Source organism: Alligator sinensis, unplaced genomic scaffold (assembly GCF_000455745.1).
Source record: "Alligator sinensis unplaced genomic scaffold, ASM45574v1 scaffold322_1, whole genome shotgun sequence".
In the NCBI taxonomy this organism is placed as follows: domain Eukaryota; kingdom Metazoa; phylum Chordata; order Crocodylia; family Alligatoridae; genus Alligator; species Alligator sinensis.
The window spans coordinates 901,708-919,681 of NW_005842154.1; the positions used below are offsets into that span (position 1 = coordinate 901,708).

The 17,974-nt window shown below is 52.2% G+C and overlaps 1 protein-coding gene across 13 annotated transcripts in view; it reads left to right on the forward strand.

Annotated features, from left to right (window-relative positions):
* KCNAB2 (potassium voltage-gated channel subfamily A regulatory beta subunit 2) overlaps positions 1 to 11,264 on the forward strand; it is an 86,450-nt gene extending 75,186 nt beyond the window's left edge. For 9 of the 13 annotated variants that reach the window (XM_025206387.1, XM_025206390.1, XM_025206389.1 and 6 more), the window contains 4 exons: positions 1,146 to 1,240; positions 1,893 to 2,013; positions 2,428 to 2,516; positions 7,255 to 11,262. In XM_025206387.1, the coding sequence (XP_025062172.1) occupies positions 1,146 to 1,240; positions 1,893 to 2,013; positions 2,428 to 2,516; positions 7,255 to 7,344 (395 nt within the window). In that variant the 3' untranslated portion in view covers positions 7,345 to 11,262. Of the gene's footprint in view, positions 1 to 1,145; positions 1,241 to 1,892; positions 2,014 to 2,427; positions 2,517 to 7,254 lie in introns of all 13 variants that reach the window. The other 4 variants (XM_025206396.1, XM_025206394.1, XM_025206393.1 and 1 more) reach the window with 3 other exon arrangements.
* Positions 11,265 to 17,974: the final 6,710 nt, after the last annotated feature.

Consider the following 17,974-nt stretch of genomic DNA (forward strand, 5'->3'; position numbering starts at 1 on the left):
CTGAAAGTCTCTTTTGCATCTGGATTCATGTCCTAATTAGCATTTTTTGGATGATGCCACACTGCTGGGGGCAGTGCCCAAGCTCCTGATGTACCCATGCAACCCAAAGTGTCTGGTGCACACCCCTGCAAGCACCAAACCAGATGGAGTGTGCAGGAAGCAACTCTCCCTCTCTCAGAACCAGATGACGGTGGGCCAGTCATAGACTTTATGGCTTATATTTAGAGTCCCCCTGTTTGCTTCCCTTACAGGCTTTTGCTCTGTTTCTGTGTGTGGCCTGGGCCAGGCTGCACATCTCTTGCAAAGAGCACAGCTGCACAGCAGGGGGAAGTTTGGTCTGCCCAGCCCTTTGTGTGGGCGATGGGCTCCCTGTTGTCAGATGGCCATCTGTGCACTCTCAAACTGCCCTGCTAAACAAACCTATCTGCAGAGAACTTTGCTCCTGTTCTCCCCAGAACACATGGTGCAGGGCACCAGCAGTACCATCTGTATTGTGGTACTGCACAAGGGGCCACGTGGCAGTAAAGGAGGTAGTACAGTCAAATGCCATTTCCAAAAACAGTGATTCTTCTCATCTGGACTTGATTGTCACTGCTCATGTGCCACTGCTTGGGAACAGGGCCAGCCTACCTGGCATCATAGGAGACTGAGCCCAGCCATGGAATGCTGTCAAGCCTGGTCCTTTTTTTATTCTATGCATATCAAATAATGCCCTGGTGTCTCTAGTTCTGTTGTTCCTGTAACTAACCTCCTGCTGTCATTAGGCCTGGAGTCCTGCAAAGACTAGAGGGCTTCCAAAGTGGGGTTTCTTTTGAGGAGGTTAGAGAAGTACCCCATTTTGTCAGGCAGGTGCTCTTTTGTCTCCTGCACTCTGTCCCACTTCGACCTTCCCTGCAGCACCCATGTTCTGCCCTCATTGCCCCAAAGAGCAGGTAGCTGCTGTAGGGCTGGTCCATTTGGGATCGGACCCATTCGCCTCCAAGGGAAACATCTGGTTCTCTAGCAATGACTAGCAAGGAGCGCTAAGACCAGGCAGGGAAGCTGATATGTAAGAGCCAGGGGTGTGACCAGTGGCATGCCCTGCATCTGCACTGATGGTGGGAGCTGGACATGCTATCAAGAAACGTTTTCCTCTCTCCTCCCAGGAGTCGGTGCCATGACTTGGTCCCCACTGGCCTGCGGAATCGTGTCTGGGAAATATGATGGCGGCATCCCCCCCTACTCCAGGGCTTCCCTGAAGGTGAGGAAGGGGCTGTATCTGACTTGCCTGGGCTCCCCAAGGCAGAGAGAGGCTGGCAGGGAGCACTATCCCCTTACTAACACATGCATTTAATTTTGACCATGGGGCCAGTGTGTTCCTGCTTGATGCTGGTTTTGCAACAGAATCCTACAAAGAGGTGGTTGAATGGTGCCCACATATGCCATTAGCACTGCCCATGTATGCCACTCTAGGGTGATGCTCCATGCTCCTCTGTGCAGGCTGCCCCACTTGGGGACCTCAGTGCTGGAATTTGACCTTGCTTTATGTTGCTTGAGCTTGGATCACTTCTTCCTTGGAGGAAGCTTTATGTGCCTGGTTTCTAGTGCTAGTGTTTCGGGGTGTCTCCCAGCCCAAGGGCCATGAAGAGTAGAATGCAGACCCCCTCCCACTCAGACCATTGTGCTTGAGCCGTTCTGGCCTGCAGTGCCCTCCATGCACAGCCCCAATACACTTCCTGGTAAGTCCATTCTCATCTTCAGAGGGGGCTGAATTTGGCCCACCAGGACCTGGGTCATGCTGACTGTCCCTTCCTGTCTCCAACCACCTGCTCACACTCTTTACAAGCCCCCTGTATTGCTGCCATTCCTTATAAAAGACCATTCCCTTTTTTTCTGTGTGCCTCCTTGGACAGGGATATCAGTGGCTGAAAGACAAGATCCTGAGTGAAGAGGGCAGGAGGCAGCAAGCCAAGCTGAAGGAGCTGCAGGCCATTGCAGAACGGCTGGGCTGCACCCTGCCCCAGCTCGCCATCGGTAAGCTAACTGCAGGGTGCAGGGAGTGAGTATAGCCAGAGGTTTCTTTGGGCACTTCCTGGCCACCCTCCTTTTCCTCAGATTCCACTGGGCCAGGCAAACTTCAGAGCAAGGAAATGCCAGTACCCAAAGCTGCAGCAGCCCACCCACTGTGCCCTCCCTGCTAGGGCACTTCTCCCTTCTCTCCCTACCGCCCCTGCATGTCCCCTAGTCACGCCAGTCCACTAATGATTGCTACTGCACAGAGCACCTGGCAATGTGGTGTTGGAGCTGCAGGACTCTTGGGCCAGCTCTTAGCCTTATGATCAGAAAACAAAGGGCTGTTTCTGCCTCCCATGCTTGAATTTAGAAACTGCACTGTGTTTTTTAGTGAATATTCCCTGCTTATTCCCATCCCCTTTCTTGTCACTCCAGCCTGGTGTCTGAGAAATGAAGGAGTCAGCTCAGTGTTGCTAGGCGCTTCCAATGCAGACCAGTTAATGGAGAATATTGGAGCAATACAGGTCAGTCCCAATATACAGTACAACTTTTCTGAGGTAACATTTCCTTGCTAACCAGTTAAGGAAGGACCTTATGCTTGCTTGGAGTATTAGGGAAACTATATACAGCTCTCGAGTTACATTATCTGTTAAAGCAGTTGCAGTATACTGTTTGACCAGAAGCATTTTACAACTGCCACTGGTGCTGCAGGTGGTCATGATGACCATTACAAGGGATAAATCAGAAAAGAGAAGGTTTACAAGCCATGACACCAAACAGAAGTCTTCATGCTTTTGTGGGGCTGATCCGAGGGTTTTGACAGTGAGCTTCTGTTTGGGTCCTTAGTCTGCTATGGAAAATGTTATTTCTGCTTTAACTGGTTCAAAATGATGAGAAACCAGCTGTTTGACCCATTCGCCCTTCTAGCAGATAAATAGTATGCGATGAGAGGATGTGAATTCCAGGGTTTACTTGTCCTTTGGTGTTTTGCTGTTTTCATAGAGTTTCTGCTCTTTTTTCTCTGTCTGCCTTTGGTTTCCAGGTGAAGTCTATGTTTTCCAAGGCACAACACCAGTTTTGTAGAATCTGTGATGTATAAGAACATCAGAAGGGCCATACCAAGTCAGACCAATGATCTAGGCTGCATCCTGTTCCAACAGTGATAGAAGTGGATGCTAAAGGGAAAGCATTGAACTGGATAGGTCTAGAGCAGGGATGGGCAATTATTTGGCTGCAGGGCCACTTATGGCGTTTTGGTGAGCTGTGGCAGGCTGGGTCAGCATCCCTCCTACTCCCCCCTGTACCCAGTCACCAAAATTCACCAAAATTCCCTAAGTGGCTCTGTCCCAGACAAAGCACCCGCACAACCAGCCCCACACTGTGACCACTTGGCAATCCCAGCCCTGGCCCCAGCCCCGGCCCCAGGGTCTCCATGAAGACCGGCCTGGGATTCCTATGGGCAGGGCATGCACAGCTGGGTGGATGGGATGGAGTCACAGGGAGGTGGGGAGCAGGATGATCTGGGTGCAGGGCCAGGGCACAGGACAGAGCTGCAATCCGCTCTTCACATGCCCCTGCTCATGGAACTGGTGCTCATTGCAGGGACACGTGGGTAGCAAATCATTGTTCTGCCCCAGGCCCTGGCCCTGCATTGTCACCACCCTGTGATCCCAGCCCTGGCACCACCTGCCCACCCATCCTGCTCCCAGATGCTGTTCCCTGCCAACCTGTAACCCCATCCCATCTGCCTAGCCAAACGCATCCTGCCCACAGGGGGGTCCTAGGCCAGTCTCCATGGAAACCCCACCCGCCCACTGCATCTGGTGCCTGCAGCAGTGGGTGTGGGTTGCCCAAGCCAGGGTGCCCAGGCAGCAGGGCCGGGTCCAGTGGTGGCAGTGACATTAGCGGCGGCAGCTGGAAGGAACCACCGCTGCGGGGGCTGCCGTAAAGTTGAGTCCAGCCACCACACTGCTCCAGCCCAGTGGTTCCTGCCTGGTGGTGGCAGGACCAGCCGTACGTGCCATAGTCCAGGCTGCTCCCCTTGGCAGGTCAGATCTGCCCCATGGGCCATATTTTGCCCACACCTGGTTTAAAGTGATCTGTCTCCTATTCATTACCCTGCCTGGTGTCCACCGTTATTGGTTTAGAGATGCCAGAAGAAACATCTTCAACTGTTCCATTCAACACATATTAATAGATGTATCATAGATGAATTTGTCTAGTCCCTTTTTGAACCTGGCTATGCTATCTGCCTCTACCACCTCCTGTGGCAATGAATTCCACAAGTTAACTACACATTGCATAAAAAGTACTTTCTCTTGTTACTTTTAAATCTGTCTCCTACTAATTTAAGTAGGTGTCCCTTAGGTCTAGTATTCTGGGACTCAGTGAACAACAGTTCCCTGTTCACTTGGTCCATGCCCTTTGTGATATTATAGACTTCTATCACATCCTTCCCCTCAGCAAAGCACAGAGTTTTTCAGTTTGGAAAGGAAAAGGCTTTGTGGTCCTGAGGTGCTGCATCCTACAAACTGTGACACGTCAGTCTAGTGATCCTGAGCTTCCCTGCAGTTAGCTTTCTTGCTGCCCTCCCTCCCCCAACCTCTCTCCATCCCTATACTGTACAAGAGATCTTTTCAAAATGCCCCTGTGGTGGAGCACCTTTGGAGGTGCTCACCACTCAAGGGCTTTCACAGGCTCTGAAGGGAACCTGTTTTGGTGGAGCAGTAGGGGAACCTCCCCCAGGAACTATTCTAAGGGAGGAGGGTGTGTGGCAGAGCACTTCTGGTGTCTGCCACTTTAAGAGCCTGAAGAGGCAACCAGCAGGTGAGGCCCAGCTCTCATGAGTGGCCATTTTAAGATTCAGGCCAGCAGAGCTGGAGGCAGCACTCTGCTGCCTGGCACCAAGGAAGCAACATCTCCCGGTGAAGCTGCTGCTCCAATAACACCAGGAAGTCGGGGCAAGAGCTGATGGGGTTGGTTAGGAGTCTCTTGGTCCTCGGCAAGACCTAAAACTGCACCCTGCTGGGGATGGGTGGCCTGGTGGGGCTGTTTGTGGCAGAACAGCCCCCCAGAAATGCCAGGCCAGTTACCACCCCAGTAGAAGGCGAGTAGGGGCGCCTAAACCCCAGCCCACACCTTCAGGTGGGACAGTTAACATCATAGGTGGTTTGGGACCAGGTACAGCTGTGGCCACCTGAGCCGGGGAGGGGGGAGAGACCCCAGGCCCCAGCAGAGGGGGGCAGAATATGGGCCTCAGTGGAGGCGGAGGTGTAGAGCGGGGTGCAGTGGGGCACCTGACAGCCTGCACCAGAGTGGCAATTGGGAGGCCTGGAGAGCCTAGCAAGGGGCATGGAGCCTAGCGAAGAGGCAAGGTGCTCAGAAGCTAGGAGCCCTGACTGTGTGTGTGGTGGGGGGAAGGAGCCCAGTGAGAATGAGGGGCTCAGAGCTTAAGGAGAGAGGCCAGAGTTAAGGGCTGGGATATAGTGGCAACATGTGAATGCTGAGAAAAGCGTGTAGCAAGGCCCTGGGAGGAAAGAGCACGAAGTGGGTCCCGGTGAGCAGGGGGCTCAAGGGTAGCGCGAAGTGGGTGATCAGGGGGCTCGAGGGTAGGCCCTGCTAACATGGGGGCCAGGTTAGGTCCACATAAGTCTTCAGGTGCCTGAGGCCACAGGTGGGCCAGAGGCTGATTGGGTGGAGCAGCTGAGGAAGTGCCCTGGATAAACAATGAGGCAAGTCAAGAGCCCCCTAATTCAGAGCAGCTGGGTGAGTGATTCAGTGAGGAACTAGAGGCAGAGTCACTCCAGTGTTCTGCAAACCGCCCAGCACTCACTCGAATGAGGGTCGCAGCAGAGGCCCAAGAGGCCACGCGCTTGCTGGCCAGAGAGTGCAGGGAAACAAGCCCCAGGACTCTTCGGGTGAGGGCAGGGTGAGTGTGGCCCCAGGAAAACGAGGGGCGGTACGAGAGTGGCCCCGCAAAGGGGCAGTATGAGAGAGACCATGTGAGAGGTGGTGGAGTGGGAGAGGCCTCAGTGAGAGGGAGGCGGTATGAGTGTGGCAGGTAGCGAGAGGCCTAACACTGGCATGAGTTGAGCCCAGCCTCAGGCCAGAGCAGAGCTCAGCTGTTAGGAACATCTGCGAGGTTTGGGAATGCAGTATAGGGGTGGTTGGAGCTTCATGCATAGGCCCAGGAGACCAGGACACTCGAAGGGCAGTCTCCCACCTAATTAACATCTGAATTATGTGTCATCAAGGCATGGCAGGCGAGAAGGGCAGGCGGCATGCCCAGAGGCAGGTGAGGAGACTAGCACTGTGGCTAGTCAGGGAGTTCCCACTTTGCCACAGCCTCCATCTTGGTAAGATCAGCCAGAGCATCTTGAGCATGCTCCATAGGGAGATGGTGGCTGCTGGCAGTCAAGGAGAAACCACTGAGGTTAAGGAGAGGGGGGGAAAAAATGGGACCCTAGCAATCAGGCTGGAGGGTGTATGGAGTTGGACCCTGAGGGAGTGGTCTGAGGCAATACTCAGTTAACAGAAGCAGAATCTAGGATACTGCACCAGACCATCTGATTGAAAACACTGACTGACCAGGCCTGGGTGAGCTCTGTCTCCTGCTGGTAGAGAGCCATAGAGGCATGCATCCTGCTCTGAGCACTGGCTGGGAGGAAGAAGTGATACAACCACACTGGATCCATCCAGAGGCTCCAGAGAAGGTGGAGTCAATCTGCTGCTCACCAGACTTAGGATACAAGGAGTATCAGGAACAGTAAAGCTGGTTATCAGTTCGTGATCTACCAAGGAGAAATATAATGTATATATGTAGATGTTGCAACTTTTAACATCTTTCTGTTGTCAGGCTTGCATTTGTTATTTGTTCAGTTGTTATTACGTTTGTTACAGTAAAAGGATACATTTGGAATTTAAGGCACGTTTGGTGCCAGGTATCCTACAGTAGGTGCTGCTGGTTTTTATATGCATGTGTAGTGAACCCAGAAGGGTTTTGCATTTGGCACTGCATAGCTCTTACAAACGCTATATACAGCTGGGTGCATTTTGCTAATGACTCTCTTGCACTTTTCCCGAGTTCATGCTCTCCTTACTCTCCCCCTACTCCTCTCAGGACCACAAAGCGAAACTCAGAGTTTATATGCCAGACTTGGGGATTTTCTTAGGGCACTCTTACTTCAAAGCATGCGGGTTGTCAGGTACAGTTAAGAGCAAGGTCACCTTCGCTTTTAACTTTGTTTGTTTGTTTATGTCCAGGTTCTTCCAAAATTGTCCTCTTCCATTATACACGAGATTGATAGTATTTTGGGCAATAAACCATACAGCAAAAAGGACTACCGATCCTAATTGTTCGTACTGTCTGCCTGGACTCACTGTTAACTTCGAGTCTCCTGTTCGCTTGCTTAAGCTTTATTGAAGCAAAGTGAAGAGTATGGTTTGCATCAAAGAGTCCATCATGTCAAGATGTTCTAGAGAAATCGTTTAAAATATCGCTGCAAGACAACATATGCTTCTTACATAACATTTATTTTGAATGCAAGAAAAGTCACAGATTGGGAAGAGTGTGAAAGCCATCATTTCCCCCCCACCCCCCCCTGCCCCCCAGATGATTAGCCTCTGCGCTTCCTTTTTCAAAGAAGAGACCACCTCAAACATGCGCAGCACCACTGTTCTCCATGAATTCAGGCTCCCATGCAGTTTGCTTGAATATTCCAACTTAGCCTATGTACTGCTTAACTGGAAGAATTATTATGAAAAGAAAAAGGTGATGCTGGCTTCACAGGGATCTGGCTAATGTGAGCTTGGAGGACTAGTCTGTGATAACACCTAGGCAGGTTAGAAACCATTGTTTTGGACTAGTGCATGCATCTCCTGACTGTTCCTGTAATTTCATGTACTTTGTTTTGTTTTTTTTATTTTCTCTTATTCAATGTGAACCATCCAGGCCACTGACAGCAGCTGTGAATGCCTTTAATCTGCAAGCCAGTCGCCTCCCCACCCCTTTGGGTTGCGCAGTTTGGCAGGGTACATTGTATTTATTTCCAGTGCCTAATGTTGCCCTTTTGCAATGCTGTTGATGTTCACAGTGGATCTGGCACAAGCCTGGAGCCCACTCAGTTCCATTCAGTGGGCTTTTTTGCTTTGCCATGTCCTATAGTCTATATTCAGCCCAAGCTTCTGTTGGTGTCAGTTGGCTTCACTGGGAGCATCCCTGAGGATGGACCGGATGATGCGGCTGTTCTGGAATGGCAGTGGTGCACTGACTCTGAAGGCACTGACCTGAGAGTCGCTCTGACTGGCAGAAAAAAAGCACAAAATGGGAGGTGGTAACTTAGCATAATGAAACCTGAAAGAGATCCATGTTATGTATTTCATGCATTTTTATGTTTTTTACATTTCAGATTAGTTCTTAGTGCTCGCTGTAGTTCAGAATCCAGTCCTTTTGGTAATCTTTGTCCAAGATGCATTCAGCTTTAGTTTTAGCTGCCTGATTTTCATAGCTGCCTAGAATTTGTTATGATAAAGTTGAAAGAGCTTGTCTTGCCTCAGTCAAGCATTGGAGCAGACAGGAGTTTATCTTGTGTGTGTTTAGAGGACAGTTGTCAAGCATCATTGCCAGCTGTACACAAAAAGTGGAACTGAGCAATTGAAATCCAGCAGCAAGAGGTGTATTGCTGAGAATCATTTGTCTTTGTACACACACATTCTTGTTGCGAATGCCCAACATGTTGGCAGCCACAGCACGAGACCAACTTCCCCTAACATTCAGCCTGAGTCTGTGTGTACATCCTTCACTCATCCCCTCCTTGCACCGGTAACAATGAGGGAAGTGTTGATTTTAGCAGCTTATTCCTTCTTCCCAGATGAAGTACTTGGGTAGACTGCTGACTTCCCCATTCTCTTCTAAAGATTAGCCTCATCACAGAAAGAGCATGAGCACAGCAAGAAATTGGGCAAGTCATTAGAATGCTCTGATCACTGGTAACTACTGCTGGAATTTGGGATGATGACAGTCAACAAGCACGTGGCATGTTTATGCAGTTCCTGTCCCACACTCTTGTGTTGTGCCGCTGGGACTGCTGCCACATTCCACTCCAGAGGGGACTGCATTTCATTGCTGTTTAGAGCAATCCCTTTGGGATGCTTCTGCTCCTTAGGTGCTGTCAAATAAAGTGGTTCACAGCAGGGGACTTGATGTCACAGCCACAGATGTTTACAGTACGCTGCACAAAGCTGTGGATTTGTGGTTTCTGCTACAAGATTTCATTTCCTTGTAACCACTGTACCCTAGGAAAAAAGTGAATACTTCTTGGGAGCATAGAAATGTATCTGATATGCAGCCTGCCCTCTGTCCAAGGGCACAAAATTATTCAAGCACTTAAGGCTAAGAGAAGCATATCTAATGTGAATCTTTCATAAAAAGGCAGATCAATACCAATGAATAAGGATAAAGCAGCTGTGCTGGGAAATGCATTTTTTTCCTGGCAGCAGTCACTTTTTGAACTGTTCTGAATATGATCTTCTGTATTTTTACAAATGCTCATGACCCCAGCTTCACAGGCGTTGGGGTCCCTTCTGGTGCTCCAGGTACAGCTCAATCCTTAGTACACCCCACAACCCTAGACAGCTTCCCTGCAGTGGCTGCAGTGTTTGTCCTCATCTGCTGCCCTCCAGCTCCATTCACTCAACTTCAATCACTAATACGTCCACTCAGGTTAGGAGCCAGGGGGCTGATCCATGCTGAGTAGCACTGAGAGTGGATAAGCATCTTCCAGACCAGCTACAGCTAGCTGTTCCTTACATTATACAATGAAAATTCAGTCTACAATGAAAATGAGCAAATAAATTGTTCTCTCTTAGGAACAACAACCTACTCCTGGCATGGGGAATGTGGATATCTCCTCATGCATGGCAGTGGCTCTGGGCTTGTCCCAGAAGCTGTCAGAGAAGGCTAGGACCTTCCATGTCCCTGTGAGTTTGGGTTTTGAGTTATGTCCAAGAGGTAAATCCTGGCCTCTTCCATGAACATGAGGCCCAGTTGCTTTTCTTTGCTGCTTCACCGGAGTGGCCGCACGTCAATTTTCAGACCAGCAGAGTAGGTAACAAGAAAAGGCAGATGGTTTCCATGAGAGTAAGTATTGTTATTTGCCATCTTCTTTTCCAGTCTGCTCGCCCTTTCAGAGTAGACTAGCCCTGTGCCTTGGGTGACCATCTCACAAACCCATAAGGAGAATATCCATAGCTAATGTCATGGTCCCAGAGGAGCTGTGCTGAACCAGTGGGTGAAAATGTGCCTAGGTGCAGACTTGTTGAGCCAGAGCAACCCCTTGGGGACCCACATGGCCTCTGCCTTGTGTGTCGCAGGCATTTTTTCTTAATGGTGTAAGTGCGTGACAGTAAAGCTGTCTCTGTGCCCATCAGCCATCCTTAGGCTAAACCCGTCTGTGCACTGTGCTCTTGTCAGACCTTTGACAGTGCTGGTTTTCAGTCTCTGAGCGTAAGAGACTGCCCAAAAGTGATGCTGTCCCAGGGGCTGTCTTAGCAGTGCTGCACCCATCCATTTAACAGGTTGGAGAACAACATAGGTGGGGAACCAGCACTAGGATCCAGCACGTTCTGTAGCCAGCCCTTGTCTCTACAAACCTCACTTCAGCATTGAGTGACCTTTCCCATCCAAACCCCTGTGCCCTGCACTGGGGCATCTACTTTTTGCTTCCTTGTGTTTGCTGTCGGACAAGTTCCACTTCGTCCAGGAAGCAAGAGCCTAGAGGGGGATGGCGCTCCCCCAGCTCTCCTTGCACTGGAGGTTCTGTGCTTTCATCTCCGTGCTGGGGGCCCTGCTGCCTGCCCTGACAATGTCACTGCCTCTGGCCTCTGAAGAACAGGGGTGGTTATCCCCCTGTCCTACATTAAATCCATGTATGTAAATAAAATGCTTACTTTTTTATCTGTATCTGTAGAGATTGAGAGAGAGACTGTGATTATCAAGCTAACTGCAAAACCTATAGACCAAGATTGCTGAATGCATTGTACTTCTGAATGAAGATTCAGATGTTCCCCAGCTCCTGTATTTAAGGAATGACAATTAAATTACGAGCCTTATTTGTCTGGATGGGCATTTTCTTGCCTGCTTTGCCTCTGAACATTTTGCTCCCGGAAGCCAACAACCCACCAAGGGCGAGTGACACCTTAGCGTCACAGTAGCGGGGTCTTCCTGCAGGAGCATCTGTGCACATGAACCCCCTCCCTGTCCACCACCCACTGTACCCTATTTGCCAGCATGTAAGTGCTTCCTGGACCCTCACCCTTTAAGCTGTTCAGGCACAAGGAAATAAACACAGCTGGGGCCCTCTCCTTGTCGTGGCACAGGCAAGCCCCCCCATCCCCGACCACTCCCACCTTGCCCTGTGGAGGGGCTGTCGGCCCACCATGGACTAAGGCCTGGGGTGATTCCACCTTCCCTCTTTCCCCCCAGCTATCCCCTCTTCAGCCTCCTACATTTGATATGGGGAATGGGAACTGGCTGAGACCCAATGCCACAGGCTACAGAATCCCTCTGGGTCTCCGGGACTTGCAAAAAGAGTGGCTCTCCATCTGAGCTATGCAGCAGCCACAGCTTCCTTTCCAGCTGCATTGCAAAGGGTAAAGCAATGTCCTAAAAGGGACCTCCCCAATCCTGGGCCAGGCAGTACTGTGGTATTGACAAAGCTGCAGTCAGGCGATTCCAACACCAATCTTGTCTTAAAGAAGACCACAGACTCAGTTCGGTAGCAAAGATTTGACCAGGTCAGTTGTCTACAAGCACAGCCCTAAAACGTTTTGGCCTAATTGCATCTGACCAGGAGTTAAGGCTTTTGTACCTGTGACAAGGTTGTTGGCACAACACCATGCAGGCCCCTCCAGGCCACTACAAAGTTCCCCTGATTTACAATTCTCCTTTTATACAATGGTCAAGACCAATTACATCTGGTTTTCATCTGTATCTTGAATATCTCAAGCCATCCTGTACCATGGGCTTGTTTCACACTCTGCTCAACCGCCTAGCACCCTGCCAGGAACTGAGGGACCACGCACGTCAACGCAGCTCCCTCCACCAGCACAGACTCCTGTGTGCATCTTCCAGGAGAGTCTCTAAGATGGGATAGACTCAAAGAAGTTACGGTTGGAAGGGACCTCAGGAGGTCATCGAGTGCAGTGGTCACTAACCTGTTGATCCTGATTGACAGGTAGATTCCAGAGCCTCTTTTGGTCGACCCTGGGCTGGGGGAGAACTTGGCATGTGTGCATGTGCGCACCCGCCCCCAGCCCCAGCAGGTCCATCTGGGGGAGGGAAGGGGCAGGGGCCAGATCAAGGCCCCCACAAGCCACTGACCTTGCAGCCCAGCCAGGAGCAGGGAAAGGTAAGTAGGACCCCAGCCCAGCCGGGTGGGAGGATTGGAGCCCAGGGGGCTTCTCCAGGGTTGGGGGGTTCCCCCGTCACTTTGGGGGCAGAGGCAGCAGAGGCTACTGCCACTACACCTTGAGCTCCACTGCAAGCTGGCTATGTGCGGACACAGCTCAGCACAGCAGTGGGGACTCGTGGGGGTGGGCCTGGCCCAGCCCAGCTCAGCCAGGTTTGGGAAGATCTGGTTGTCCAGAGGCATGGGGGGCTCCCACCGCTGGATGCAGCCTGGCAGAGGCACTAAGGGCCTGTGCCCCCCTCTGCCCCCCCCACACACACATGCTCGGGACACAGCAGCAGCCACCTCATCCCGAGCACAGGTGGGGGAGGCACAGGCCCCTGAGGCCTCTGCTGGGCTGTGTCCAGCAGCAGGAGCCTCCCTCCCCTGCACACCCCTGGATGACCAGATCTTCCCAGACCCAGCCAAGCTAGGGCTGATCCCACTTCTGTACCATGGCTGCTCTGAGCTGTGCCCACCCAGTGGCCAGACAAACATGATGTCAGGCCCTGGCCCAGTCAGGTCTGGAAGTCTCTGTGGTCCAGGGATGTGGGGGGGGGGGGGATTATGCCCCACCTGTGCTCCAGGAGGAGGTGGCTGCTGCTGTGTGTTGCCCGCTACGCCCAGAGCACAAGGTGGGGGGGCATAGGTCCCTGAGGCGTCCGTCAGGCTGCGCCCAGCAGTGGGAGCCCCCCACAACACACCCCTGGACTGCAGAGACTTATGGACTCAGCCAGGCCGCAGGGCCTGATGCCACATTTGTCTGGCTGCTGGGGGGACGCAGCTCAGCGCAGCCACAGCACAGAACTGGGAACAGGCCCCAGCCCGGCTGGATCTGGGACTCTCTATGGTCTAGGGGCATGCAGGGGAGGGGCTCTTGCCACTGGATGAAGCATGGCGGAGGCCCCAGCAGCCTGTGCGCCCCCCCCCAATCACCACCACCACCTGTGTTTGAGTCAAGGCAGCCGCTGCTGCAGGCTGCCCACTGCACCTGGAGCACAGGTGGGGGAGGGGAATGGCTCCCCGGGGCCTATGCAGCTGCACCCAATAGTGGGAGTCCCTGCCCCATGCACCCCAGACCATGGAGTTTCCCAGACCTGGCTGGGCCGGGCCAGGACCTGATCCCATTTCTGTGCTGCAGCTGCACTGAGCTGTGCCCACCTGGCGACCAGACAAATGTGGCATTGGGCCCTGTGGCCTGGCCAAGTCTGGAAGTCTCTGCAGTCCAGGGGTGTGTTGGGGGGGCTCCCACTGCTGGGCACAGCCCGGCAGAGGCTGTTCGTCTGCCCGCCAGACGGTCGTGGCTCAGCGTAGCCACGGCACAGAAGTGGGATTGTGCCCTGGCCTGGCCAGGTCTGGGACACTCCATGGTCCAGGAGTTCATGGAGCAGGGGGCTGGGGGTGGCGCGGTAGATCCTGGGGTGCTCTTTACTTGCAAAAAGTGATCTTCACCATAAAAGGGCTGAAGACCACTGATCTAGTCTGAACCCCTGCTCAAAGCAGGATTATCCATCCTCAACCAGATCATCCCAGCTTTGTCTAGTCAGGTTTTGAAAACCTCCAAGGATGGAGCTTCTGCCACCTCTCTGGGTAACCTGTTCCAGAGTTTCACTACCTTCCTAGTAAGAAAATTCTTCCTAATATCTAACCTAAACTTCCCTTGCTGCAACTTGAGACCATTGCTCCTTGTTCTGCTGTTTGCCACCAGTGAGAACAGTCTAGCTCCATCCTCTTTCGAATCCCACTTCAGGTACTTGAAGACTGCTATTAAATCCACCCTCAGTTTTCTCCTCTCTAGACTAAAGTAAGCTCAGTTTCCTTAGTCTTTCCTCATAAATCATGTGCCCCAGCCCCCTTACCATTTTTACTGAACTCCACTGGACTCTCCCCAATTTGTCTACATCCCTTCTCTGGGGGACGCAAAACTGGACACAGGACTCCAGATGTGGCCTCACCAAGTGCTGAATAGAGAGGAACAATCACTTCTCTTGACCTACTGGCAACACTCCTACCAATGCAGCCCAGTATGCCATTAGCCTTCTTTGCAACAAGAGCACACTGCTGGTTTATATTCAGCTGATCGTCCACTGTATCCCCCAGGTCCTTTTCTGCGGAGCTGCTGCCCAGCCAGTCAGCCCCCAGCCTGTACTGGTGTATAGGAGTCTTCCTTCCTAAGTGCAGGACTTTGTACTCATCCTTGTTGAATCTCATGAGATTCCTTTTGACCCAATCCTCCAATTTGTTTAGGTCACTCTGAATCCCAGCCCTACCCTCCAGCATATCTACTACTCCCCCCATCTGCAAACTTACTGAGGGTGCACTCTGTGCCATATTCCAGGTCATCAATGAAGACATTGCACAAACCCAGCCCCAAGACTGACCCCTGGGGTACTTCACTTGATACCAGCTGCCAACTAGACATTGAGTCATTGATTACTATTCTCTGAGCCCAATGCACCAGCCAATTTTCTATTCATCTTACAGTCCATTCTTCTGGCCCATACTTCCTTAGCTTGCATGCAAGAATGCTGTGGGAAACCGTATCAAAAGCCTTGCTAAAATCAAGTCTACCAGTCTCCCCACGTTCACCGAGCCAGTCACCTCATCATAGAAGGCAGTCAGGTTGGTCAGGCATGACTTGCCCTTGGTGAATCCATGCTGACTGTTCCCAAACACCTTTCTCTCCTTCAAATGCTTAGAAATGGATTCCTTGAGGATCTGCTCCATGATTTTTCCAGGGACTGAGGTGAGGATGACTGGTCTGTAGTTCTCTGGATCCTCCTTTTTACCTTTCTTAAATATGGGCACTATGTTTCCCCTTTTCCAATCATCCTGGACCTTGCCATGAGTTTTCAAAGATGATGGTCAATGGCTGCACACGGCCATCCCGAGGGGGGCGCAAATTGGGACGACTGCTTTGGGGGGGCCCCGTAGACCCAGGCAGAGTGGCCGCGGCCCCTCCTGTAGGGCCCACCTAGTGTTGGTGACTCTGCGCCACTGCTGCCAGCTACGTGTTCGGCCGCTCGCCACCCTCCTACCACCACCGTCGCCACAGGCTTCTTCACATCCAGGCCCTGCATCCTGCTAGGATCATTTCTGCCTCCACAATCATGTCAGCCAACTCCCTCAGCACCCTTGGGTGTATCCCATACGGTCCCATGGACTTGTAAGTGTGCAGCTTTTCTAAGTAGTCCCTAATCTGTTCTTTCACCACTGAGGTCTGCTCACCTCTTTCCCAAACTGTGCTGCCCAGTGCAGTAATCTGGGAGTTGCCCTTGCCTGTGAATACTGAGGCAAAAAAGGCATTGTGTGCTTCAGCCTTTTCTGCATCCTGTGTCACTAGGTTGCCTCTCCCATTCAGTAAGGGACCCACACATTCCCTGATCCTCCACTTGCTACCAACATACTTGTAGAAACCCTTCCTGGTCCCCTTCACATCCTTTGCTAGCTGCAACTCCAATGAAACTTTGGCCTTCCTGATTTCATCCCTGCATGCCCAAGCAGTGTTCTTATATTCTTCCTGAGTTGTTTGTCCAAGTTTCCACTTCTTATAAGCTTCCTTTTTGTGATTTAGCTTACTGAAGAGCTCCCTGCTAAGCCAAGCTGGTCTTCTGCCGTACTTGCTAGTCTTCCTGTGCATTGGGATGGTTTGTTCCTGCACTCTCGGTAAGACTTCTTTCAAGTACAGCCAGGTCTCCTGCACTCCTCTCCCACTCAGACTGGCCTTCCAGGGGATCCTGCCCATGAGTTCCCTGAGTCTGCTTTTCTTCAGTCCAGGGTCCTTACTCAGCTGCTCTCCATCCTTCCTTTCCTTGCCTGATCCTACTGGTCAGCTGCTGGTGAGGAAGGTTCACACTGCTGCCCAAGAAAGGGGCTCTCAGTAACCATAAGACATCGTGACCAATACCACTCTGGTATTAGCCTGTATCAACTAGGTTAAAACTGACACAATTCTGCTGGGCACCTGGGGCTGATGTTCAGCTCCCTCCCCACTCCCCAGACTTTTTTTGGAGGCCTGTCCTGGTGCCATGATGGCTTCAAAACCCCGAGTATTTTCCTAGGCCTGCCAGCCTATCTAGCCAAGAACTGGTAAGGCCACAGTGAGGAGACGGAGGCACAATTAGATGGATGGAACTAGCCCCTGCCCAACCTCTACTACCACAGCCAGGTCCTGGTCATCAACAACCTGGCAACTGCCTCTCCGTGATACAGGTATGTGTGCCATCCTGGACCCTGCAGTGGCCTAGTATGGGAAACGAGGCCTTCCTCACGGAAGAGCTCGCAGATGCCACCATCACAACAGTGGCGCAGAACCCGCACAGGCTGCCGCTCCCCTCCCAGGGGGAATCAGCCCAGCTCCAGCAGCATTTCATCTGCACATTGCTCAATGGACTGATGATAGGACTCATCTGCTGGCAGGCACAGGACCCCACTGCCAAGGGCTGTTGCTCCACTCCACTTCCTAGCTGACTCCTTTTTGCAAGCTCCTTGCCCTCTCCTTGCTGCTGTGCCAACCCTGCAGCCCCAGAAACTGGCACAAGAAGCAAGGGAGAATTCCCACTTTTATATAGAAAATCATAGTGGTTAGGGTCACAAGCCAGAGGGCCAGAGGGAGGTAAAGAAACATCAATCCTGTGGTAACACATTCAGCACCTTAATTCTCCCCATACACCTCCAGAGGTGTCGCCAAACCAGCCTTCAGTCCCTAGAGCCTCAAACAGCAGCCTGAAGTTGGCCCCAAGTCTGAGTCCAGCTCCTTCAGCCCACAGTCCCAGCTGACCGAGCCAGTGAGATCTCCAGCTCCGCTGCGCGCTCCTCTGTGCGGGGCTGACCAGGCTCCACGTGCACGCTGCTCCCTTTCCCTTACTTCAGCCTCAAGTTTCCTCTTCCTTTTCCCCTTGCCCACCCCTCACCTAATCCCTGAGGGTTTCTGGGCAGTCCAAATTAACAGTCAGAATAGCTCTGCAGCCTACCCCCTGGTTCCTCCTGCTGTTACATGCATTACAGTCACACTACACTGAATCCCAGGGCAGGAGGGTGGCAGGGGTGCCTTGCTTAGAAGCTTTTCCCAGACATACAATGCAGTCACTCAGCCTTGGTCCACTCTGAAGGGCATTTCTGGACACAGAGCCACCCCTACTGAAGGAAAGGTAAGCCTACTTATGGTAATTTAAACCCTGGTGCAAGGTTTGGCCATGTGCTGCACACAGGCTGCAGAAACTGGGGCTTGGGCCTAGGGAAGAGGCTCTGGCTGAGTCACAGCCATGGCTCTACTTACCCCTTCCCTGGGAACTGTGTTTAACCCTTGCACATTTGAGCACCATCTGGCTGGGTCCCCAGCGGCAAGAAGCTCTGTCACACCCATCCCGGAGGAGGGCTCTTGAGAGCTTCGAACATCCTTCCTCTTCCAGGGGCCGGCTATAAACTGGGGAGCAGCAGGGGCGGGGGGGCCTCATTCCCTCCGTGGGCCCAGCTCACAGCACAGCAGGCACCACTCAGCCGATTTGCCACTTTCCACCCCCAAAAAGCTGTCCCCT